The sequence below is a fragment of the Cydia amplana genome, chromosome 26 (genome assembly GCF_948474715.1).
Source record: "Cydia amplana chromosome 26, ilCydAmpl1.1, whole genome shotgun sequence".
Lineage (NCBI taxonomy): Eukaryota > Metazoa > Arthropoda > Insecta > Lepidoptera > Tortricidae > Cydia > Cydia amplana.
This window is the reverse complement of record NC_086094.1, coordinates 1,076,688-1,103,622: the sequence shown is the minus strand read 5'-3', so window position 1 is coordinate 1,103,622 and position 26,935 is coordinate 1,076,688. Positions and strand designations below refer to the sequence as shown.

At 39.2% G+C, this 26,935-nt stretch overlaps 3 protein-coding genes across 3 annotated transcripts; 2 read left to right on the top strand and 1 right to left on the bottom strand.

The window, feature by feature from the left end:
* The first annotated feature begins 273 nt into the window (after nucleotides 1-273).
* On the top strand, nucleotides 274-14,373 carry LOC134660138 (tubulin beta chain-like). Its single transcript, XM_063515851.1, has 12 exons — nucleotides 274-597; nucleotides 3,327-3,438; nucleotides 4,246-4,371; nucleotides 4,979-5,080; nucleotides 5,724-5,851; nucleotides 7,176-7,343; nucleotides 8,825-8,939; nucleotides 10,021-10,091; nucleotides 11,096-11,235; nucleotides 12,923-13,082; nucleotides 13,796-13,897; nucleotides 14,279-14,373. Exons 1-12 carry the CDS (start codon nucleotides 541-543, stop codon nucleotides 14,351-14,353), a joined length of 1,356 nt encoding a protein of 451 aa, XP_063371921.1. The 5' UTR covers nucleotides 274-540; the 3' UTR covers nucleotides 14,354-14,373.
* A 1,673-nt stretch (nucleotides 14,374-16,046) lies between these two features.
* On the bottom strand, nucleotides 16,047-17,167 carry LOC134660150 (RNA-binding protein 48). Its single transcript, XM_063515869.1, has 2 exons — nucleotides 17,027-17,167; nucleotides 16,047-16,821 (listed from the first exon to the last, which is right to left on the bottom strand). The coding sequence occupies exons 1-2, from the start codon at nucleotides 17,135-17,137 to the stop codon at nucleotides 16,057-16,059; spliced, it is 876 nt and encodes a 291-aa protein (XP_063371939.1). The 5' UTR covers nucleotides 17,138-17,167; the 3' UTR covers nucleotides 16,047-16,056.
* A 237-nt stretch (nucleotides 17,168-17,404) lies between these two features.
* On the top strand, nucleotides 17,405-25,244 carry LOC134660155 (LSM12 homolog A-like). Its single transcript, XM_063515879.1, has 3 exons — nucleotides 17,405-17,857; nucleotides 19,024-19,161; nucleotides 25,092-25,244. Exons 1-3 carry the CDS (start codon nucleotides 17,555-17,557, stop codon nucleotides 25,203-25,205), a joined length of 555 nt encoding a protein of 184 aa, XP_063371949.1. The 5' UTR covers nucleotides 17,405-17,554; the 3' UTR covers nucleotides 25,206-25,244.
* The last annotated feature ends 1,691 nt before the right edge of the window (nucleotides 25,245-26,935 follow it).

Below are 26,935 nucleotides of genomic sequence, written 5' to 3'. Positions count from 1 at the left end.
TTAAAAATAGCAAAACAAAGACTTGGCTTAAAGGACTCGCATCCAGGCCATAACTGTTTAAAAAAAAAAAAAAAAACACGTAAAACACCTCTTCAAACTTCCGAATTTTTGCGAAATAAATTGTGAATGTTTTATTGGATATTTAGTATATTACTAATATTTGTGTCTCATTTTAAGTTAAAAAATATATAAAATATTCACATTGACTAATGACCATCTAATGACTAAAGAAATGATAAGTGTTCGAAACTAATCTCAACAAATATGAAAGTTCTCACTAGATGGCGTTCCAAGCGACGATCATTCATCGATTCTAACTTTCTCATTTACTACTGCAAAACTAAACTCAAGTCGCGTAAAATGTGTAAATAATTGTTCAAAGCCATGTGCCTTACATAAGTGGATATAATAACGGATCAAATAATAAAGTAACAAACCAAACTACAAGTTCACCCACGTGTTTTCGCGCCAAAAATAGAACTTTTCTAATTTCGACGTAGAACGTCGTTTTGGGTAATTTATAGTGAAATATAAATAAAAATGCGCGAGATAGTGCATCTGCAAGCCGGCCAGTGCGGCAATCAAATCGGATCGAAGGTTTGTTGAATAAAACACCTATATTTATGAAATTGGGTCATTTATTTCCAGTGGTGAGAATTCTATTTTTATGAGCGATTGCCGGCTCTCTCGTAACACCTAGGCATGAGTTGAGTGGAATGGAAATCATACATTTTAATTAGTTGGTCACGTAATGACTGAATGTAGGATATTGTGACGTCGCTGTGAGAATACCGGAAACTTTTTTTTTATGTTACGTAGACTTACGTTTTTAATTAAGTATCATTAGGTATAGGTGTCATGTTATAACATTTACCTGTATCTAATGGAAGTTTTTAACTCCTAAGGTGTCACATGCGTATTGCCGACGTATTCGCAATTACCCGAATACTTACACTACTTCAAAAAAACGAGAGTATTCGTAAGGGTCGGCAACGCGTAGTATGTGAGATCCTCGGACCACGTCCATAGGCTACAGCAACCGCGCTTTATCAGCCGGGCAGTATGCTTGTGTGCCACCGACGGTTACGCGGTATAAAAAACCTAGATAATATCGTTAGGTGCATGACAACCAAAACTCAGTAATTACTACCACTAATTCAGAGACACAGCTAGTGAAAAGAGCAAGGTTGATTTGTTTAATTATTTTTATGCAATTAGTAAGCAAATATTATGTGCTTACGGCACCATACGGTTTACATAAAAAAAAACCAAGTCAACCATTGCACGAGCAGTTATTGAAATGAATACCAATAATACCACAGATAGGTAAATAATGTAATTATATCGGGAACTACGGTTTACATTATGCATCTCATGCGTATCGTATTTAATTCATTATGCATGCGTAACAAAATGTAGCAAAGGTTATCCGTTCAAGTACTTAAATCATACGCAGTCATGGTCACAAGTAAACAACTACACTTTTGTAACTGTAACTAATTAAAATGGGTTACTTTGTATGGAATTTTTAATCCCAAAAAAACCGCATTTAATCGATTTATCCGCTTCGAAGCTACGAGCCATAGTCACAGACACACATATACTTACACCTACACATAATTAAGCGAACAGTTATGTTCGAGCCGATTTGTAAATATGTGAATAAAGTTTGGTAGTAACGTAGCAACTTGAAAAATGAAAAAAATGAAAAAATGAAACTTGTATCACCAAAGTGGTCCTTCGAGCCGGATAAAGTTAGACCAAGATATATCTGCAAAGACTTTGTCCACACGATGGGTACGGTGACATGTATCATTTCAAAATTAGGTGGAGATGACACATATATGTCACCCTGCCCATCGAGTTTGAAAAATAAAGCCTAAAAAGAAACAGCCGAGTTAAATGTGTTTTGAATCGTCGAGAAAATACCTAATTGTGTTTTGTATTTGATCGATTTTTTTTTGTAAAACTAATTTTTAGACTATATGTTTGATTCTGATTGTATGTATGTATTTTCCTTACCGCATAAGCGTTTTGGCATCGCTACTGTACGTTTATGCATGTGAATTAAATAAAGAAATGGAAACTTGAAAGCTTTCTAAGAGAAAGCTTGCTATTCGAGCAAAACACCCGCGTGTTAAACCATTACGCTCATTTGCATGCGCGGTTAATTGTTCCCAAGTTATAGCCAAAGATAAACCATTTTTAAAGTGCACCTTTCCATTCTTTCTCATGCATTTACATTTACACCCAGTTAGCACAGTCAGCAGTACATCAAGTGCCTCAATTGTGCTTATGAAGGCCTACGGGGCCTAAATAAGATGACAAATAATGACAATCGCCAAAGGAAAAGAAAGTATCGGGATTCGGGAATTTCGGGATGACAGATATACCTGTGGGACTTAGTGAATCTGTGTAAGAAATGTCCTATACATTTATTTATTTCAAACAAAAACATATCAACGCGACGCGCGGCATAGGTAGATTATATCTACAGTGCATCGTTTCGGTATTTCGCAATTCGCTATTAAGTATAGAAATTGTAGATAAGTAAGTAATAGTTATTTGGACAAGTGTGATGCACGTATTTATGTGGTACCTAATTGACCTATTTTATTATTTTAAGCTGAAAAACATTTTCTTTTATGGTATACAATAGTATTCTGCTTTATAAGTTTTTATACGAAAAGCTAAATATAATAATATCCATATTTATAATAGGATTTTTTTCTTCACAAGACGCTAGCAAGTCAATACATACCTAATAATGCCTTTCGCCTTGAAAACAATCGTACAACTACAAACCAAGTAGTAAATGTGACCTTAACTCACTTGTTCACACCTACAACCCGTTATAAAATGGCGTAAATACAACATATTTTAATGGACATACGACGTTATTAAATAAAGCAAGTTGGCTTGCGTGAAATCGTGACATCTTTCAGCGTAAGTATACGATGACTCAATGTGCGCGGAAGGTAAATAGGTATATGTTATTGAGGATATATTTTTTGAAATGTAGAAATACTTCTAGAGTTTGTGCGGAAAGAGAAGAGTCGTGGAATGTATTGGGCCCCATATATTACATTCCACGACTCTTCTCTTTCCGCACTGACTTTAGCGATTTACATACATTTTTATGGGCATTATATACGGACGTCACTGACTGCAACCGCTCTATTCAGTCTGAATAGAGCGGTGATATATCGTTGCATCTGAACTCAATTTGTGACATAGGTACTTGATGTATTTTCGATGTTTTATTGTATAATTTATGGCATAAGATTAAATAAATAATAAACGGCCTTGTATCTGTCCTGTTCCAGTTCTGGGAGATAATTTCCGACGAGCACGGCATCGACACGACGGGCCACTACCACGGCGACAGCGACCTGCAGCTCGAGCGCATACAAGTCTACTACAACGAGGCTGCTGATGGTGGGTGTAAAATATACATGGGTGTAGGCAGGTACAGGCAGGGGGGGGCAGGCTCAAATTTTACATACAATGCATGCCCCTCTGCGGCCTCTGCCCCCCTCCCCCAGGCCTATCAACTCGCACCCCCTAGTTCCCGCCCTTGAAAATATAATAGGTACTAACTTCACTGGCTCAGTGACCCAAAAAGGATCTTGGCCTCTGACACAAGAGAGCGCCATTCTATCCTATTCTGCGCCACTTCACGCCAGTTGGGTATTCCGGGGGCGGACAGGTCTTTTAGAGCTTCGTCACTCCAGCGGTATCTGGGACGCCCTAAGTCTAATAATTTAGTGAAGATTTTAATCGAAAGGGACAATTGGGAAGAGCTCGCGTCAGATCCCGATGGATGGGTCGCAAAATCTACGACAAAGTCCGGTTCCAAGACCTAGCGCGAAAACGCGCCGAAGTATACAAATATGAGATCCATGAGAAGATAGCAAATTATATATTAAACCCTATCTGCCATTTTAATTTGGCAAACGATGTACCAAACACCCTGTTTATAACTTATTGGTTCGACTCTTTTCATGTTTGCTATTAGTCTAGATATGCCCTGTGTCTCTCCAAATCTGTTGACACCGGGAGCCCTTAAGACTAACGGTGATTAGTTTAGCTCTGAATGAACATTATTCATACTAATTAGTGGTAAGCGCCGTGGGCCACACATATGGTAGATATTATGGTAATTAGTGTAATAAGTATAACTTGTAGTGGCTGTTTGTTTACCTAAATAAATGAAAAAAAAAATCGGTATTGATGGAACTTTAGGAACTCGCTTCGTGCCCCGCGCCGTGCTGGTGGACCTGGAGCCTGGCACCATGGACGCCATCCGCTCGTCCACCTACGGCCAGCTGTTCCGTCCGGACAACTACGTCTTTGGCCAGAGCGGCGCCGGTGAGTTAATATATATTACTTTTTTTTTTTTTTTTTTTTTTTTTTTTACCTATGAAAATGGCCTACTCCAGAGCACACGTTCCCGAAATCGGTCAGGAGAGCATCATCATATCATCACTATTTCAGAACATGGGCGTCGCTTTGGGGGAGGGATGTGAAGCTAGTTCGTTCCAGTTCCACCCCCCACTAGAAATAAAGAATTGTAGCCAAAAGTAAGGCAACTGCGAACATTTAAAGAGTCCATCTAAGCTGCACCAACTTTTACATAACAATGTGTGAAAGTGTCATTACTAATGTCATATTTTCATGGTAATTTGTCATTTATGATGGCATAGCCACACTTAGTTATTTCAAAGGGCATCCGCTGCGGGGTATCACTACATAGTGTAAAACAAAAGTCGCTTCCCGCTGTCTGTCTGTCCCTATGTATGCTCAGATTGCTCAGATCTTTAAAACTACGCAACGGATTTTGATGCGTTTTTTTAAATAGAGTGATTCAAAAGGAAAGTTTATGTATAATTGTATATGGTTCGCTAGTAAGATATATACCTACCCCATGTGGGCCATGTGTTTTTTTATTGTAAATACTAATAAATTGTCTCCTCAGGCAACAACTGGGCGAAAGGCCACTACACCGAGGGAGCGGAGCTGGTGGACGCTGTCATGGACGTAGTCAGGAAGGAGTCGGAAGGCTGCGACTGTCTTCAAGGTACTTACCCATTTAAAAAGATAAATATACATACATATAAACAGAACAAAATAGAATGTAAAGATTTGCCACACCATGAAATGGACCATTTCGGCACAATGGAAATCAGCGCTTATCTCCTGTAAGGCCCATTAGGTAATGAATACCTATAGGTACTACAAAAGAATTAACATAAAATCAGATAATGAATGTAGTTTCATGTGGTATAAAGTTATCTGTACTGTAGACTAATCAACAATCAACATACATATCACTTAACGCCAATAAACCGGGGGCTCCAGTTCTCTCTTATCAGTCAAGCACCCTTCCTACCCTTCCTACCCTCGGGATAGCTTATAGCGACTGATAGATTGATAGGTAATAGATTTAAAGCTGGTCAAGCAAATCTTGTCAGTAAAAAAAGACGCGAAATTAAAATTTTCTATGGGACGATATCCCTTCGCGCTTACATTTTTCAAATTTGCCGCCTTTTTCTACTGACAAGATCTGCTTGACCAGCTATAAATCCACAGACATGTCATTGTCATCGCTGACGCTTGTACATACTATTTCTATGGATAAATCATTTATTGCCACAACAAGAGTTTTAAATTACAATTTTGATGTTGCTATTTGTATTACTACTCTTAACTGTCATGACCAGGGTTCCAGCTGACGCACTCCCTGGGCGGAGGCACGGGCTCCGGCCTCGGCACGCTGCTGCTCAGCAAACTGCGCGAGGAATACCCCGACCGCATCGTCAACACCTTTAGTGTGATGCCCTCACCCAAGGTATATTAGTGACTGGAGTGGACGTCTAAGATCAGATAACCATAGCTTTTTTAACCTCTCCTTACACTAAGGCCAGAGTGGATGCTCGAGTTGTGCGTGCAGCGGGGCGGGGCGTGCGGCGTGCATGTTGAACAAATGCGCACGTATAGGAGCGGCCTTAGTGCACGCTGCTCACATCACGCGTGAGCACACAGCCACGCTGCACGCGTCGCCGAGCGAGCGTCCACTCAGGCCTTACGTAACCAAATCTAAATGATTATGAAATTATTGTGTCGGACCGTTTTGCTTTTTTGGCTAATTGATATCAGTTTTGAATACCACGCCTCTCATTGCGGCATAGTCAATTAGGCCATTTTGGCCATTTTTGAAGGGCTCTCTAGCGCCTTAAAAAACAAAAATATCAATAAAAGCAAAACGGTTCGACACAGATATCAATTGACAATCTGTGTTGAAATAGTAGTTTGTGTTACAACTGTTACAAGGGATCAAAATGATATATTTATTTCCGTCAAGGCGTACATTGAATCCTGAATGAAGCGATGGATTCTACAATAGAATCCCGAACGTAGTCAGGGATTCTAAAGTAGAATCCTGAGCGTAATGAGGGATTCAAGTGTTAACGCCCAAGACGAAATAATTTTGATACCGTGTGACACATACTGTTTTTGACATCAACTATGAGGATAATAAAAAGATCTTTAGTGTTGACACAATCTGATGCTTAAACAGATTATTTAAGCTAAAAAAATAATGTGCAAAAAAATGTAAAGATAGTGTGCTAGAGCAGAAAAGTGTTACTTTGATCCCTCCTAGCAGGGAGGAAAAGTGCCACTTTGATCCCTCCTAGCAGGGAAGAAAAAGCTCTTTTCCGAATAGGTGGTGTGAAAAAAATCATTGCTCTAGCGCCAAAAACCACGGAGGAAACAGTCGAGTACGTTGGTATGGAGAAATGACCACTCCTGTTGGCTCTTAAAGCAACACACCCGATTGTGCCTCTGTCTGAGCGAAACATGTATTTTATTTATTATTTTTATTTTATTTATTAGGCACACAAAACAGATAACATTTGTTACATGAAATAATTATTTTCAGTACAGGTTTTGGTTGGGAATGCCATCCAAAGCATGTATGCACATCATGAAAACATATTGGAGCGAAAATTACAACTATGCCAAGGCTACAGCTAACTAACTTAATTACACAGTAAAGCAATTTTTGACACAAAACATAATAATTCACATCAAGAAAAGAGTGAAAATAAAGCAAAGAACTTTAGTATAAACACACATTAAAGGCAATAGAAAATTAAAATTATTTCGTGCAGGTGTCCGACACGGTAGTGGAGCCTTACAACGCCACTCTCTCCGTGCACCAGCTGGTGGAGAACACGGACGAGACCTTCTGCATCGACAACGAGGCGCTCTACGACATCTGCTTCAGGACTCTGAGGCTCTCGGAGCCTACGTATGGAGACCTGAACCATCTTGTTTCGGTAGTGTATTGTAGACATTGACGTATATATCAGCCCTAGTAGCACGGTCGCATTTTTATCGTTTATCACCATGTCTGTCACGTTCTAACAAGTATGTAAATGCGAAAGTGACGGGCATAGTGATAGTCGATAAAAATGGAACCGTGCTGAGCCCGCAGGACGGGCCTTACGGGCAGTAAAAATGGTACTAGTTCAGCGGTGTCACTCGCGAATTCGAGCCAATCGTGAAGTCTAACGCGACTAGTTACGACCAATCGCGCGCGTGATGCGAACTCATCAACCAATCGCGTTGTAGCGGTGTCACACCGCTGTACTAACCCCATTCTTATTGCCTGTAAGGCCAGTCCCGAGATATAGGTACGCCAATTATTGTAGCCTGAATTTCCACGTCATTACGTGGGACATTTCCCACAGGACATTTCCTAGATTAGTCTTTAGAGTTGCTCTCGAGTCTCCTTATTTTTTGAGGATCTCACTCCTGAAATTTGTAATTAAAATCCTCAGTTTGGTATATATTATATATGCCATGGTATTTAGGGGAGACTTTCACTACGGCATTCACTCAATGCGGTCACCGAATCAAAGTATGGAGTTCCAAGTAATTTTTTGATTGGATGAAAAATGGATCGAAGGATCGACGCAGCGCAACTGCACCGTTACTTCCCAAAACGCTTCTTTTGTCATTGCATCATCTTTTGGAAACCCGGGGTTAAACGGTTAAACCGTTAATCCACTGTCAAATTGTGCTGGTAACCATGGTAACTTCAGATTTATCCAGTTAACTTCGGGTTAGTGTAATGGTGCAAGTGGCGCTTGGTAGTCTAAAATCCATCTCACAGAACGATAATTGTTCAGCAGCAAAGAACCCTGGAAATATTAACTTACGCCCTAGAGACAGAATTCCAATGCCGCAATCTAATCTAAAAATGCACGCCTCTAGTCCACATGCGATGTGTATAAAAGTGTACAATAAACTCCCAAAGACAATTAGAGACGAAGAAATAAATACTGTATTTAACAGAAAAATTACTGAATATTTATTAGACAGCTTCTTTTACACACTGCAAGAGTTCTTAGATAGTTAATTATAGTAATAGTATTTAGCATAGTATTTTAGATATCGCAACTTAAAAATATTTGTAACTGTTTATAATAATAATTATGATGCACGATCGCATGGTCATTATAAGAGATAGCTTTAAGTCATTATAATTAAGTTAGATTTAAGTTATATTGCAGTGCCCTACAGGGTTTCATAGCTGAACCAATAAAATGTACCAACCTGCCAGCCTATTATGGATAGCTTTATCCATCTTTATCCACGTGATAAAATAACTGTCACTGTTTAACACCGTGGGAAAGAAAGTGACGGACACCGTTTTATCACGCTGTCACGTAGACAAGAACGACCATCATATCCGTACTGTATAACCTATGAAAGCAATAAACACACTGATTACTGATTACTGATTCCCCGGCAGCTGACGATGTCCGGAGTGACGACATGCCTCCGGTTCCCCGGACAGCTGAACGCGGATCTGCGGAAGCTGGCCGTCAACATGGTGCCCTTCCCGCGCCTGCACTTCTTCATGCCCGGTCAGTCCACTAATGAGTTTTGTAACTGTCACCAGTCAATCCAGTAATCTCATCATCTTTCAGTAGTCTTTTGACGACCGGTCTGGCCTAGTGGGTAGTGACCCTGCCTGTGAAGCCGCGGTCCTGGGTTCGAATCCCAGTAAGGGCATTTATTTGTGCGATGAGCACAGATATTTGTTCCTGAGTCATGGTTGTTTTCTATGTATTTAAGTATTTGTATATTATATATATCGTTGTCTAAGTACCCACAACACAAGCCTAGAGCTTACCGTGGGGCTTAGTCAATTTGTGTAAAATGTCCTCTAATATTTATTTATTTATTTATTTCTTAGCTTTGAATGATTTAGGGCGATTGTGCACTACAATGAATTTTACTGTCCGGCAGTCCGAGTTTTTACGGTCCGATATGGCACGCCATTAAATGTATATAGTAGCTTGTGCACTAGACGTAATTTTACCGTCCGACATTTTACTTTTCCCCATTCCGGACAGTTTTTTTCCGGTCCGAGATGACAGCTATGAAAAACGTGTTTATATGCTTGTGCACTGCGTCTGGAATTAGTATTATTCATGACTTGGCCGCTTGGTTATCTCTCTTTTAGTAAAAAGACGGACAGGTGCACAAGTCAATCATCCGTTTTTTTCATGCCACTGCGCCGCACCTGCGAGTAAAAAGACGGACAAGTGCACAAGCCAATCATCCGTTTTTTTTATGCCATATCGGACCATGAAAACTCAGACTGCCGGACAGTATAATTCATTGTAGTGTACAATCGCCCTACGGTTAGTTTTACTAGACTTATATGACTTACTATAGCGACCCATCCCGGCTTCGCACGGGTTAACAAATTATACATATAGATGGTCAAGCAGATCTTGTCAGTAGAAAAAGGCGGCTAATTTTAAAAATGTAGGCGCGAAGGGATATCGTCCCATAGAAAATTTGAATTTCGCTTCTTTTTTCACTGACAAGATTTGCTTTAAATCTTCTTCTTGAATCACTCTATCTATTAAAAAAACCGCATCACAATCTGTTGCGTAGTTTTAAAGACAGTTAACTATTAAAATGGTCTATTTTCAGGGTTCGCTCCACTTACTGCCAGAAACAGCCAAGGCTACAGAGCTCTCACAGTACCAGAATTAACGCAACAGGTACTATTCTAAAACCAAAATTGATAATGTGATATTAAGATCTCCCACCCTATAACTGAATAAATCCGACAGAAAAAGAAATCTGTGGCGTCGATCTTCTCTGTCTCTCCACGTTAGTGCCACAAGATTATATATAACATATGGCATTAGTACAGGCACTTATACAAACAGATTTGTATCTTGTATGAAGCGCCATACAGCTACATCACACTTACGGAGTCCGAATGTCAGTTGCAATTTATACATTCCTGATTCCTAACCAATTCTCGGTCGCCAGGCATAACATTCGCGAAGAAAGAGTACTCTCTAGATTGCTATAAATCTTAGATAACAAAACGAATTCAAGAAATTTTTCTTGATACTTTTAGACATAGGTAGATTGAGTGTCTGCCTGCCAGGGATCCACAGTCGCCACAGACATTATGAAAGAAAACTTGGTTAGGAGCCAACAGGAGTGGTCATTTCTCCATACAAACGTACTCGACTGTTTCCTCCGTGGGTTTTGAAGCTAGAGCAATGATTTTTTCAACACAGATTAATATTGTCAATATCTGTGTCGGACCGTTTTGATTTTTTTGATATTTTTGTTTTTTAAGGCGCTAGAGCCCTTCAAAAATTGCCAAAATGGCCTAATTGACTATGCCGCAATGAGAGGCGTGGTATTCAAAACTGATATCAATTAGCCAAAAAAGCAAAAAGGTCCGACACAGATAATTTTATAATCATTTAGATTTCCAAATTTGGTTACGATTGGTTAAGTTTTGGAGGAGGAAACAGTCGAGTACGAAACCTCGATTTTTGAGATTTTTACGCAGGATTTTTCGCCTTGTCCTTATCGCACTAGTTTCAGGAGCCGCTTCCGTTAGCGAGACGGGTATATTTACCTAAAATATTTAAATCTCAGCTCCTGTTGGCTCTTAAAGTTGAAATTGACTCCTTACTGCACTGTAGATTATCCTCAACAGTTCCTCATTGTTATCATCGATCATAATTGTCTCTGCTAGATGTTCAGCCCCGGCAACATGATGACGGCGTGCGACCCGCGGCACGGGCGCTACCTCACCGTGGCCGCCATCTTCCGCGGCCGCATGTCCATGAAGGAGGTCGACGAGCAGATGCTCACTGTGCAGGATAAGAACTCTAGGTAAGTAGGGGGGGGGGGGGGGGGGGCAAACCGCGGCCCGTGAACCTGTTACTTACGGCCCGCGAGCTTCCCTGGCTATTTTGTATGTAGCATTGACAAACGACAATGTCTAGTCTAGTCATAAATATTAACAAAGTGCGGCCCGCGTCAACTTCGTTAGCTACTATGTGGCCCTTGGCTGCTAAAAGGTTGCCGACCGCTGCTTTAAATTCATAATCTTAAGCGTGCGGGTGTTTTATGCGATAAACGCATGTGTTAGCAATACGTATGAGTGTATAGTTTGTAGCTTTCTAATAGAGCCCGACGGCTTATCCTATTGTCTATTGTTAAGTAAAACCGCACGTGCCACGTGCCACAACCACCTGCATAAAAAAATCGCTCGTTCACTTTACCCAGGTAATTGAATTACAACTCCTATGGAAACAACTCCAATAAGATTCAAAATGAACTAATGGATAAATATTTTGTTACGATGTGTGCGGTCAGACTTCGGTTACTGAGTGCCGGCGAGTCGAACGCTACAGAACCAGTCTAAAATGTGTCATCGAGATGCGTAACAAAGGCGCGTTATCGGAGAGCGCACCTACACTGGTTTTTTGAGCGTTGGACTAGCCCGCGCTCAGGTGCCAAATAGAATAATGAAGACCCTTTTTTGCAAGTAAGTAGCACGTGCGGTTTTACTGAACAATAGACAATAGGATAAGCCTTCGGGCTCTACTAGAAAGCTACAAACTATATACGTATGTCCGTTGGCTCGTTGGGTGGACGACATCCGGAAGATTACGGGACATGAGATTAGCTCAGGACCGGGACAAGTGGCGTATTAGAAGAGAGAGCTATGCTCAGCAGTAGGCGATAAAGGGCTGATATGATGATGATGATGAAAAATGAGAATAACAATGACAGAGATTATCTGATGTAAAATGGGTGTGCGGCAAACGCATTGCGTTTATCGCAAGAAAAAAAAACAACGCGCGCTTTAACGCCTTTAACTGAATCAGCGCGTGCGCTAACTTAAGTGGAGTTCAGACGAGACAATTTTTCGCCAATCTGATGAAATTGTCCGATCGAATCAGGCCGTGCGGACGCAAACGCCAATTTTATTCCCCGATCAAATCAGCGTGGGGACATAAAAAAGCCAATTTTCGAAGTTAGTATCTATGGAATGCAAATTGGTAATTATAGTTCGTTTTTTTTTGAATTAGAAAGAAGGTAAGCGATCTTGACATGTCTTTTAATTGAAAACGCTTTTTAAAAATCAGTAACTTATACTTATGAAAGCAGAAGAATAGAAATGATCGTATTAGATTCATAATTGTTACATATTTGCCGTGACTTATTTTTAAAACATGTTTTTCAATTAAAAGACACATCAAGATTGTTTACCTTTTTTCTAATGCTAAAAAAACGAACTATAAATTTGTGTACGTCTGGACGCTACATGAGATTGGCGCCAATTATTTTCCTGATCAAATCGGTCGATTTGCTCGCCTGCGGGCTCAGCACGGCCGTCGTTTTTATCGACTATCACTATGCCCGTCACTTTCGCACTTACATACTTGTTAGAACGTGACAGGCATGGTGATAAACGATAAAAATGCGACCGTGCTACTAGGGCTGGACTGTACTTTATAGGTATTACTTATCATCACGCGCTGATAATATTCTGCCGACATTATGTCCCCAGTTACTTCGTGGAATGGATCCCGAACAACGTGAAGGTGGCCGTGTGCGACGTGCCCCCGCGCGGCGTCAAGATGGCCGCCACCTTCGTAGGCAACTCCACCGCTATACAGGAGATCTTTAAGCGCATCTCGGAACAGTTCACCGTCATGTTCCGACGCAAGGTGATTAACACAAACTTACTCACTACTCACTACCCCTTCTCAGAAAGATGGGAAAACATTAAAGTGATCGAGGTAGTGGGCCCAGTGGCGTAGCGTGAACTAATCTAGCCGTGGGCGAAATCTCATCTGCGGGGCCCTTTTCTTTCACTGTGCCCGAAGGGGCCTCACGAGCCCCTCTTGGGGCGCGCCATTGAGTGGGCCTTTCTTAAGCAGTGGGGAGACACTCGTCCTTTCGGGCAAACTCGGCTCCATTCGGCTCCGAGCAATTATTAGGGTTAAATTGGCACCACTTGACGTCCTTTTGCGTGCACGACTACAGATAAGATAATCGCTTGAATTTTGACAACCCTAAATAACCGAAAGCAGGCGTGTCTCACTCCGCGATTTCGTCGCTTTGCTACAGGTAGCTAAAAGTACATCCGTTCCAGCCCCAATTTTGGGGAAAGCCATAAGCCGCGCGTGACGCTGTCGCTACCTAGCGGCCATATCTGTGCTGATCGTAACATACGCGTTTTGTTAGAGAGCGAGTCTTCTGTACTTAGTACTATTATTTATTCTGTGCCGAAAGGGATAGTGCCTGATTCGTCCCTGAATCGCTGTCAAACTTCGGTTTTGTAAGAAGTGTGAAGTGTCCTTTCTGTACGGTAGTATTATTATTTAATCTGTGACGTAAGCTGACCCGTGACTATGATAGTTCTTATCTACATTCGCAGGCGTTCCTCCACTGGTACACCGGCGAGGGCATGGACGAGATGGAGTTCACAGAGGCCGAGAGTAATATGAACGACCTGGTGTCCGAATACCAGCAGTATGAGGTGAGTCACTTCTTCCTCGTTACCTCATTGTTGAGGATCGCGACCACATGTAATTTGTATTTTTATTTTATACAATAGCGACATAATCAAGCTCTTTAATCTTGTGCCTTAGTTAGGCCACTCAGCACACTTGGTGGCCAAAACACGGTACTCGACTGAAAAGCTCTCAACACAGGAAACAGCTTAGGCGATAAACTGAAATAGATATCATAAGTACATACACTACAGAAAATGTGACTGAATCCACCGTGTAAATGTTTTAATTGTTCCCTAGTCAGAATGCTTAGGTGGTTAATCTGTGTCTCTCTATTATATCACGATCACGATTGTATAATATCATCTACAATACGCACATTGTCTAAAATATTAATGACATTTCAGGAGGTGGGAGTAGAAGATGGAGAGTTCGATGAACAAGAAGAGATGGCCGGAGACGAATATCCTGAGGAAGGTTAAGTCCTAGTCAACACTTCTCATATCATTTGCTACATTCTGGGCGAGTTTGGTTTGCCACTACCCAATCTCACTTAGGCCTACTTGCACCATTTCACTAACCCGGGGTTAACCGGTTAAACCTGGAGTTACCATGTTGACCAGTACAATTTGACACTCGGTTAACGGTTTAATCGCTTAACTCCGGGTTTGTGAGATGGTGCAAGTGGGCCTTAACCTTTTGGACGCCAATGACCGATATATCCGCACCGTAGGTTCAACGCCAAAGATCGATTAATCGGTCACAGACCACAGAGCAACATCGACCTACGTGCATATACATAAAGTTCAACTTCAGTTTTGACACTTCAATGATGTGGCGTCTGAGTGACAGCTTTTGTGTTTGACATGGCGTGGAAAAGGTTAAGAAACCGCTGACAGTCCAGTGGCGCCCACAATCTCCCTAATTATAATATTCAATTTCTGTAGTCACTTTATCAAAGTTGTAGTCCTACTGAAACCCCCAACTTTTTGGAAGTCAGTTAAAAATGTAGGTAATGACATAGGGTAATTCGCCAGTAACTGGCCACCGGCCAATAACTGGCCACCCTAAACTAAAGATGAATTCTATTTTAGTATAAGGTTTCAATAACGGCCAGCCTACAGCCTACCTTATATTAAAATGAATTCTGTTTATAGGTGAATAGAATTCATTTTTAGTTTAGGGTGGCCAGTTACTGGCGAATTACCGTACATATTAACAGATACGACCGCATTTTACTGTGGATATTAGTTATACATCAAATCATTTTACCCTGAGTGTAACAAATATTTATGTAATAAAGATGGAATAAGAACTTATGAGTTGGTATAATAGAAATACGTACAAACATCCTTTTGGTAAAATGTGAACTGACTAGTGACATTAGAGTGTAAGAAATATTGTTATGCAAAATTATTATTTGTTGGTAATTCATTGAGATATTTATAGTTTTATTAAATCCATTATACAAGTATGTACATACATATAATTATGTTATCATTTCTGTATAAATTTTAACACAAAGAGTTAAGAAGTTTTATCAAATTTTTGACAAATATGCATAGTTTTTATAATTAAGACAACATATATTGAAGAAACATATGTATTCATACACACATACATTTTAAAATATCCGAATTTAAACTGTTGTGAGACATACTAACATTGAATAATTTTACGGTTTAGACTCACTTGTTTTAACATGTCGCGCGAGTGACTTAAAACAAGTGAGTCTAAACCGTAAAATTATTCAATTTTAAAATATGTTGAAAAAATCTGTTAATGTTAATAGCCAGGTCCACAAGAGTGAGCATACACATGAGGCAATTTGCTCTGAGTGGACCCAGCTAAACAATAACTTTTCTAGTTTTACAACCTACAGTGAATGTATCAAAAATTACATAAATCATCAAATCAACAGTCAAAAGCAGAAATAGCTAAGGTGAGGTTTTAAAAATGATTGGAACACACACAAGTTTTGTTAAGACCAAAGACACTATGTTTTAGCGTGTGCGGATATTTTTAAGAGCTTGATTGCTTAGCCACTTTTTCTTCTGACTAAAAAAATCCTGATTTGTTATAACTTATAACGGTTTACACACAATTTATTTATACAACATTTTTATTTGTTTTGTTACTATTTATAAATGTTTAAACCCAGTTGAAATAAAACCATTATTTAAACCTAACTCTTTTTATTTACATTAAATTTGATTTTATTTAAAGGTTTTTCTGGTATTTTATAAATTTTAACACCATCTTTCATGTTGTCATGTTCATTCACATTTGTAATAGTTTCTATGTCTGTGGAAGTACAATCAACTATTTCTATGTTATTATCTATTGTATCAAGTCTATTAGGCTTTTCTACAGTTACTTTTGGAAGTCTATCTACAAAATTAGTAGCGCTTTCACCTACATCTTTAGATTTAACTTCATTTGTGATAAAACAGGGTTTATATCTTTTCTCTTCTACATGTTCTTTGGATTTTCGTTTTCTGACGGAACCATCTTGAGAAATCACATTAGTTTCACCCATATTTAGTTTTGGCGCAATTTGCTCAACCTCTGGCTCAATTTCAACTTTTTTGACAATTATATCTTGTTCATTTTGCAAGTTTTTCAGCCGAGTTAAAACATCATGTTTTCTTTGCATCAGTTTAATTCTTGTTTCATCTAAATCTTCCAATTCCGGAGCATAGGTTACATGCAAGGAACCTCCATAGAAGTTTTTAGTATCTAACATCCTCTTAGCGACTCTAGCGGATTGTATTTTCTCGAAAACAGCATGGTAGGTCTCAGTAAACTGTTCACTTTTGTAGTCCTTTGCCAAAATAAATGATTTTAACCTTCCAAATTTCTGAAAAAGTGCTTTAGCTTCTTGTCGGAGATTGAGGGACGGGACCCCGAATATTAGGAGGTGGTTAGATTCGCTGTTGATCGTATAAACCTGGGGCAAAAGAAAGAATATACTTAGTTTTCTAAGAGACCTGGGTAAGTGTATTTTATGTCTTAAATGTTGCAGAATCAAGCTTAAATTGATAACAATGTTACTATTTTTAAAGTAATAGTACTTTAATGTCTAAAAAATGTAATGAAATGCTTGATAATTAGATAAATTAGACTTAAAAACCAAAATTGAAATCTAATCTAACCTTAACAGCAGTGAGTTTTCGGCCTTGACGGTAGGGCAGCCTAGTTGTACAGAGTTGCTGCTGCTCATGGTGAGGCAGAATAGTTTTATCATCACTTTTCTCTTCCGACATTTCGCAATAACTAGTCTAAAACAGTAAAAAAGATATAATTGTTCTGTTTTTATTTACATGCTCTTGACATTGACAGCAATACCAAGTAGACAACTTAACAAACCAAATCTACCAAACATAAAAATGGTAGATTTAGTTCTTCAGCGCACTGGCAACACTAGTTTGTTCGGGCCACTTGTAAAAATGCCCATTCGACTGACACTTTAATTAAATTTAGGTTACAAAACGCGTGCTACTTCAATGCTGTGCAACAACAAAACGCAAAAGAAAAGAAACTTCAAAAATTTCAATGGCCGACGTCTCGTCGCCTCAACAAAACATTTGAACACGTTGAACTTACATAATTGCTTTATTAGAAGCCACTGAGCTGCATGCCACCGGTTTATATAACGTAAACCCCAAAAACAACTCTCCAAAATGTCAACAGTCGTGTCTGACTGCTTTACCATCGGCAGTATAGTAGCAACTCGAACATGTTACAACCAAGAAATAGAAGGCGAAGTTTTAGCCTTCGATCCTCAAACGAAGATGTTGATATTGAAATGTCCATCATCCAGCGGTAATCCTAAACGCCACGATGTGAATATTGTTAATTTATCGTTAGTCAGTGACGTGCAAATCAAGAAAGAAGTGACCGCCGTACCGGAAGCTCCCCAGAGCCTTAATTTACACAGACTTAACACTAGAGTACGAAATTCTATTGAGAATAAGAGAAGACTAGTAAGTACAGGCTTATTAGTGCATATTATTCTATTTTAGAACTTGTTAAGTCTATTCTAAGCATGTGTATGGACACTATACCCTACTTTTATAACATTACGGTCTAATTCGAAGTTGTGTTGGACTCTCTGACCATTTAATTCAGTTCTAGCTATTTATCACTGACATAAAAGTATGAAAAATATGAATTTCTACTTTGTATTGTTATTTAGGGCAAGCTGATGCAACATGTCTCTAAATTCTGTGTGCTACTTTTGATAGTTCGAAATAGAGATAACAGGAAATGTTTTAAAGATAAAGTTAATGTAATCTAACTTTAACTACCCTTCCTGATAATATTGTCTGCCTATTTTTAATTGTTTTTTGGTGGACACATGTAAGGCTCATAGATTTTAGGGTTGATTTTTTCACATGAAACTAACTGCCTAAAATGCTTGCAGAATGTCACAAAGAGAGAAATAAAACTCATCCTTGAGTTGCTTTTTGTATAATCATATTAAATATAATTCAACCAACCAACTGAAAAATAATTTTTTACACATCTTTAAAACTATTAACAACATAGAATTGGTATTGCCATTTTCCATTAAATGCATTATTTGTAACTTGTGCAAGTATGTTGTGCAAAATGGTTAAATTAACATGTGGAGTTATGGATAAGGACCCTTTAGGCATCATACTCCACAAAATAAAGATAGAAAAGAGCTGTAATCTTGAGGTCCAAATTAAAAAGATTACGTTATTGACTTAACATTAGAATGAAGATCAAACACCAAATTAATTTAGAAACCACTTATTTTTCTTATTGTTAGAAAAGTGGGAGCAGTGGGGCACTATAACAGGCTAAGAAAAAAAAATGTAAATAAGGTCAATGTGACTAATTCTGTCATAGGGGCTATTCCGTCCAAGAGCGTATATTTCTATGCTTTTTGATCATAGGAAGCAAAACCATCTGCTTTTGATAGCTGAAACTAAAAGCAATTGCTGCTTTGTTGGTGAAGGAATCAATTTTGTTTGTTTAAGAAAAACGCTAGTAGACGGAATAGTTACTTGGAAAGTGATAATTCTTAAGATCACTACATCTACCAGGTCACACATCACTTTCAAGTTCCAAAGATACACAATGCCACACTTTCAGATGAAAAATATCTACCTTCCGTTTCCAGGTATCAGCACTATCAGCATGCTTGGACCCGGAGGGTCAGCGGCTGTTCCTGGCCATCGCGCGGGTGATCGACGACGTCTCGTGGGCCGGCCAGAACATACGCGTCTACAACGAAGTCACCATCTCACCTCCTTACAAGGTATGATGATATTGATGATGTTTTGTCTGAGCTGGCTGGCTAATTTTGCAATTCGCTAATTTTACTATCATGAAATCACGTTTAGGTTTATTATCTCGGGCCGAGTTTAGAATCTATTGGCAGATCAATGCGGCAGCAGTTGGCGTCGCCGAGGATATGTCGAGAGAGGTTGTTGAGGTTACTTACATGTTCTTCAATAAAAACCCAAAATCCATCCAATGTCTTTTTATTATTGGATAAATAATAAATTTACCACATTGTGAGTCAAAAAGTGTTGTAAAACTTTAAGATTACTTAAGATTAATATTTTAAATAAATAATGCAGTCACGGAGCCATATTCGAGCTGTGGAGATTTTGACAAGAGTAGTGTCACAGATAGAGTGACACATACAGATACAACAAACGTCATAGAGATCCAATGTGCGGTGTATACACGATATTCAATACTCCTCCTTACGCCTCACATTGGATTATATTAATCCTGAAATTGCAAACTGCAAATATGGCTCTACATAAACATACAAAACATGGGCAAGCAGGTATGGTAGAGCTTAAAATTAACATGATGCATAATGCCTCATTATAGCATGCTAGGCATAAGTAGAACAACAGATGATGCATAACTTTACATAACATTAATTAAAAGAAAACATATTTTATCACAAGCTTAACGATTTAAGATTTAATGCCTTCACAAAGTTGTTATGTTTCTGACTACATAATGGCTTAGTTAGTACGTCTGCCACCATATGGTCAGTTTGCAAATACTTTACACTTAGGTATTTCCTTTGAACTAAATCTTTGACAAAATGGTATCTTAGGTCTGTGTTTAGTTCGCTTATGGGAGTGATCTTTTACATGAAGCAACCTTTGTGCACTTTGACTGTCGTTAAATACAACTACATTACAAGTTTTGTTTATAATTTCAGAAATGAAACTTTTAACAAAGCAAATGTCTTTGCAAACGTCAGCAATAGCGATATACTCTGATTCACAACTTGATAGAGCTATACAACGTTGCTTTCGGGCCTCCCAATTGATGACATTTTTGCCTAATTTTATGACAAACCCAGTGTAAGATCTACGGTCTGATATATCGTTTGCCCAGTCTGCGTCTGTGTAAGCATTAATATCAAAACTATTGCTTTTGGTAAAGTACAGTCCATAATCGACTGTACCAGCTAAATAACGCAGAACACGTTTTGCGGCGCGCCAGTGATCTTCATTAAAACAATTACTAAACATACCTAACTGGCTGCATACAAATGATATATCAGGTCTTGTACAAACACTTAAATACATCAAACTGCCCAATAATTGCCTATATTTATATGCATCATCATTTAAACATGCTTTATCTGGCTTTTCAAATTTATTATTAACAGGTAGTGGTGTGGACACAGCCTTACAATTTTCCATATTATACTTGACTAACAAACGTTTTATGTATGCCGACTGATTTAATGTAGTTACTCCATTTTTTCTGTGAACATTCATACCCAAACAATTCTGTAATTTACCTAAATGACGAACTTCAAAATTGTCTTGCAGGAGTTTTAAAACATTTTTAATACAATTGCTATGAAAGATGTAAAAATCATCAACATACAGAGCTATTATTACATATTCAGTCTTAGTTTTCTTAATGTAGATGCATGGCTCACACTTACTTTGAACATAACCATTGTCTGATAAAACTGAATGTATTTTGGCGTTCCACACTCTGCTAGCCTGCTTTAGCCCGTAAATGCTTTTATTTAATAAACAAACTTTGTCATTCTGTTTAAAACCTGATGGTTGTTCCATGAAAATTTGTTCATTAAGTTCTCCGTTTAAAAATGCAGTAGTAACGTCTATATGATCAATTTCTAGTTCTAATTCAGTTGCCAGAGAAAATAAAATTCTCAAAGTGCTGTGCCTTACTACAGGTGAAAAAGTGTCAGTGTAGTCTATCCCCTCTTTCTGACTAAAGCCACGAGCAACCAGTCTTGCTTTAAATTTAGAATCTTTACCTGAATCATCTAGTTTCTTTTTAAATACCCATTTACACTTAACTATATTTTCATTTTTGGGCCGATCGACTAGCGTCCAGACATTATTCTTGATCATAGAGTTATACTCACTTTGCATCGCCTCGAACCAACTATCCTTTTCTGACGAGTTCACGGCTTCTTCATATGATGAGGGTTCATCTAATGAACCATCAGCCATCGTTGATAACATGGATAAATCGTAGTCGTCAAATCTGCCAGGAACAGTACCTCTCGTACTACGTACGGGGCGCGAGCTAAATGTGTCGGCAACAGCCGACGACATCGACTCCTTACCAGGTGAAGCAGACTCCGGCACAGAAGACACAGCGCCCAGCGGGTCACAAGCTCCATTACCTTTGTCATTACTATCAAGTGATGACGCAGGAAGCGAAGACTCCGAGCCCACCGGCACATAGTCTTCATCACGCGCGTCATCATCACCTTCATCGCCAGTACAATATCTTTCAGACAGCGGCGACCACGCAGGTGGCGTTGGCGACTCCGCATCTGAAATGTGACGAGGGCTAATTGAGCAAGATTTGTTAGATTTATCACATTCATTATTAAAATTGGCTTCATTATTTAAATTCAATTCATTATTTAAAATTAATTCATCATTTAAAATGCATTGACTAGATTCATTTGAATTTAAATCATTAACATTATTAAAATTGCCAATATTCATGTCAATATTATAAAAATAAAATTCATCTCCACAACTTGGCTTACAACTGTCATTTTTTCCAGGAAATTTATCCTCTAAAAAGGTCACTGTCCTTGCAAGTATTACGTTACGAGGATTGGCAGGATCACTCAAACGATAACCTTTGCAGTTTTCACCATAACCCACAAATATGTAAGCTTTCGCTTTTGGATCAAGCTTACGACGTTTTTGACTAGGAATCAAAGAATAAGCAAGGCATCCAAAGACGCGTAAATGGCTAACATCTACATCAGACTCAGACCATAAGCGTTCAGGAATGTCACCGGACAAAGCTCTGGTAGGAGACCTATTTTTTAAATAAATCGCGCACATTACGCTCTCTCCCCAGTAGCGATTACAAAGGCCGGATTCATGTAACATTGCTCTTGCCTTGTCAAAAATCGTCTTACCTGCACGTTCTGCAACACCATTCTGTTGGGGCGTATAAGGTACAGTGGTCTGGTGAATGATACCGTGCTTCTGAAGATAACTACTGAGTCTATGATTAACATACTCTGTACCATTATCTGTGCGAAGCATTTTAATTGGCAAATTCTTTTGTTTCTCAACTAGGCTTTTGAAATTAATAAAATGGGTGCTCACCTCAGATTTATTCTTCATCAAGTATCCCCAAGTCTTGCGGGTGTAATCGTCCGTGAAGGTTAGCAAGTAGCGTGCGTTGCCCCATGAGCGTACTTGCATCGGGCCTATGACATCGGAGTGTATGAGCTGGTTTGGTTGAGTAGCACGACTGCTGCTGACCGGAAAAGGTGCTCGAGACATTTTTCCAGTCAAGCACGACTCGCAGCTACCACGCATGTCTTGTTCCTGAAATTGAAAGTTCATGCAGTGTTTCCCATCACCCAGCGTACGCATACCTTCTTCCGACAAATGTCCAAAGCGCGAATGCCACGTGCCCATAGACACATCTGACGCAGCATGAGCCTTCTCTGTCCCTTGCCTGTGCATGGGCTTGAGAGACTCCTCCTCGAAGACACGCCGCCCTTGCACCTTCACTTTATATAACCCTTTCTCTTTCCTAGCTGTCAAAACTTGGTTGCCTGTGATTTTACAATTTTTATATATTCGACAGTTATCCTTAGTAAAAATGACAGTATATCCCCTATCGGCAACGCGTCCCACTGACAATAAATTATTCGTAAGGTCTGGCACATGGAGAACATTATTTAGGCTTATGTTAGGAGATATAGGAACCCTACCAGTATTATTACTACACAGTTTATTACCATTAGCAACAAAAACAACAGAATTTTTACCTTGGGTTTCACTAAAAAGGTCCTTATCTGAGCACATATGGGACGTCGAGCCCGAATCCACAACAAAGTCTTCCTCCTCTTCACTGCTGGCCGCATTCGCAGAAGCATACATCGACTGAGTATGCGGATCCTTCTGCTCCTCCCTTTTTTTCTTAAAACAACGTTTAACTGTGTGTCCATTCTTCTTACAATAGCTGCAGTATAAGGGACTCTTCTTCTTAACATGTAAAGCTGTAGAGTTCTCTTCTCCATTACGCCTATGCTCCTCCTGTAGCAGGCGCGTCCGGACCACTTCGGAAGTTAATTTACTTGTCAAGCAGGCAGTTTCCAAACCAGAAACAAGATTGTCAAACTCCTGGGGCAGGCCGGAAAGCAATATCTCAGCTACTTCATCGTCATCTATAGTTTTATCGATGTCTGCCAGTTGCTGGACCAATCGCATAACCGCCTCGATGTACTCCGACATCCCACTAAATTGTTTATATTCAATCTTGTGTAACTGCCTGAGCAGAAGCACTTTTCTATACAAACCCTTCGGCTCGAATGTATCTGCTAGTTTCTTCCAAGCGTCTTTTGCAGTCTTTGCATCACGCACATATTGATATAAATTTGGCTTAATCGCTAGACAGATACGGGCCAAGGCACGGGCTTCATTGGTCGCGTCGGTGTTGGTACCTTCAACGCACGTCCACAGACCGTCCAGGGTCAGTACCATTTGCATGGCAAATTTCCAGTTTACGTACGTATTGATGCCGTCTAATTTCTCGATGGGGATTTCCGTGTGCTTTGAAGACATCTTTCAAGTTGTTGGATGGATTCGGATGAAAATGTAAGTGACGGATTGCACGAGGGGATGAGTACAAAGCCGTCCACATGTAACCTCAAAATGTATATTATCTAATATCTTGCACCTTCTTGGTGTTTTTGTACTTACAATCGCACGGCGTTTTATCTGGGCTAAGTAACCTATTGGCAGATCAATGCGGCAGCAGTTGGCGTCGCCGAGGATATGTCGAGAGAGGTTGTTGAGGTTACTTACATGTTCTTCAATAAAAACCCAAAATCCATCCAATGTCTTTTTATTATTGGATAAATAATAAATTTACCACATTGTGAGTCAAAAAGTGTTGTAAAACTTTAAGATTACTTAAGATTAATATTTTAAATAAATAATGCAGTCACGGAGCCATATTCGAGCTGTGGAGATTTTGACAAGAGTAGTGTCACAGATAGAGTGACACATACAGATACAACAAACGTCATAGAGATCCAATGTGCGGTGTATACACGATATTCAATAGAATCAATTTAGTAGGCCACCTGTTCCGCATACAGGTTAATACTCTTTACTAATAACTAGCTTTGGCCCGCGACTTTGTCTGCGTGGAATTAGTTCCAGCAGTTAGAGTAAATATAGCGCCTGGATAAAATCTAATGGCAATAATTACACCAATTAACAGGCAATTCATAAATTTTCTCATTTCCACCCCGCTTTTTACCCTCTTTAGGGATGATTTATGACATAAAAACTATCCTATGTCCTTCTCCGGGATTCAAACTCTATCCAAAACTAAATCCGTTCAGCGGTTTAAGCATGAAGAGGTAACAGACAGACACACTTTCGCATTTATAAGGGTGGATCAACTATTTCTTGTTGTTATTCTGTCCGGTCAGCCAAGAGACAATAGTAGCATAGTTTGTTAGAAAACATTGTCCACCACCTTCTTCTGACACGCTTAGTAGACGACCCTCTATGGAAAGGGTTTATAAGTTTCACAAAAAAGCGTGTTTGGAAAATTTAAATGCCTAAAAATTAGGTTTTAAAGAGTGACCCAGGGGAACGTAACCATGGCAACGAGTGACAAGAAAAAGTTGATTCGCCCATAATGTAGCTAAGTTTCTAAATGTTTGAACAGGTAGAGAATGTAGCGGGCGAGCCGGAGTCAAAGCCCTACAACTATATCCGCAAGTTCGTGGAGCGCCACTGGAGCGACCGCGAGCACCCTCCCGCCGCGCCCCAGCCGCAATAGTACCCCGCGCCCCGCACCAACCTGTCAAAATGTCTAACCTATCGGTAATGACTGTTTAAAAAAATACAGAAAACCTGGGGCCCGTTTCTCAAAAGCTTGTAACTTGTAATACAAGCGGATGCCACTTTTTGACAGCTTTTGTTAGAAAGGGACTTCCACTTGTATTACAAGTTACAAGCTTTTGAGAAACGGGCCCTTGATTGTTACAAATCTGTTCTTGGGCTCATTCTACTCTCAGAATCGTAAGCATTTTCTATCTACCATAAAAAAAAAGAATGTCCGTTCCGTTACGTCACGTTATAGCGTGAACATTTTTTTTTCACTTGTATGTGCGAACTAAACTTAGTGGAAACTAAAATTCCCATACCAACTTGAGATATTTTTTTAGTACCAGGACTGAATATGCTAGTGATTCTGAATTGAAAGAATCCAAAATTATCAAGATATGTAAGAATCAGGTTTCAATTTTTTTTTGGAAACGCTCTAGAGTTACACCAAGATAAGTTTGCAACGATTTAGACAGCACAGACTGCAAGTGTTATATAAACGTCATAATTTCATAGAAGTTTCACGTTAAGAATAACACTTGCATAGTCTGTGCTATCAAAATCGCTGCAGACTTATCTTGGTCTAACTCTAACATGGAACTCGTTTTAGAAAGCTACGGGTTATTAACACTAGACCGCCAGTCCCCTAGACCAGCGCGTAACCAAAACGCTTCTTATATTCGTAGTCGCCATCTAGCGTCAACTAGCGGATTTATCAGTAACGCTACGTGACACTAGATGTCGTGGCGATCGAAAAGTCTTTCCAGCTAATATTATAACCGGCACACTATTTACAACTCTTTCCGCTTGTAATATTACTTGTAAATCGTTGAGCAATACAATTTTCGTCTATCGAGACACCTAGTGTCAAGTAACGGTACTAATAAATCCGCTACTTGACGATAGATGTCGACTACGAAGATAAACAGCGTTTTGGTTACGCGCTGGGGGATTGACGGTCTATACTTCGTTTTTAAGCATTAGACAAAAGGTAAACGATCTTGACGGGTCTTATTATTTAAAAACACGTTTGAAAAATAAGTCACGGCAAATATGTAACAGTTATGAATCATATACGATTATTTACATTCTGTTGCATTCATAATAGTTACTGATTAAAAAAAAAAGCGTTTTTCAATTAAAAAAACACGTCAAGATCGCATAGACTTTTTCTAATGCTAAAAAAATAAACTAGTGTTATTAGTCTATGCTTGCGTGAGCTTGTCTCGATAAGTTAGACATTTTGATATATCGTAACGTTTTCGAAACATTATCTGTACAACCAAATTGTATACAACTAGATATCTAAACGCTAAAATATCACTTAGCAGGACTCCAATGCAAATAATGTTTCGAGAACGAAATGTTGCAATGAAGATTATGTGTTTGGTTTTTGGTAAACTTTTTTAACCATCTTTTGTATTCAGACTACCATAGAATAGAGCACTGGGGACAACATATGATGTTTATAATGACACTCCCTCACTTGTTCTATTCAAATCGGCGCCGTTAGCTTCCGCTTTAGACGGACTCAAATCACCAAATGCATAATTTTCTTTGTGACCGTCATTCCAACTTAAATGCAAATGTATTTATTAAATACATATATATTTGTCATATTCTGTTATTGGTTAAAAATATTAGGCCTCGAATATTTATTTTAGTAAAGTTTTAGTGGTTACA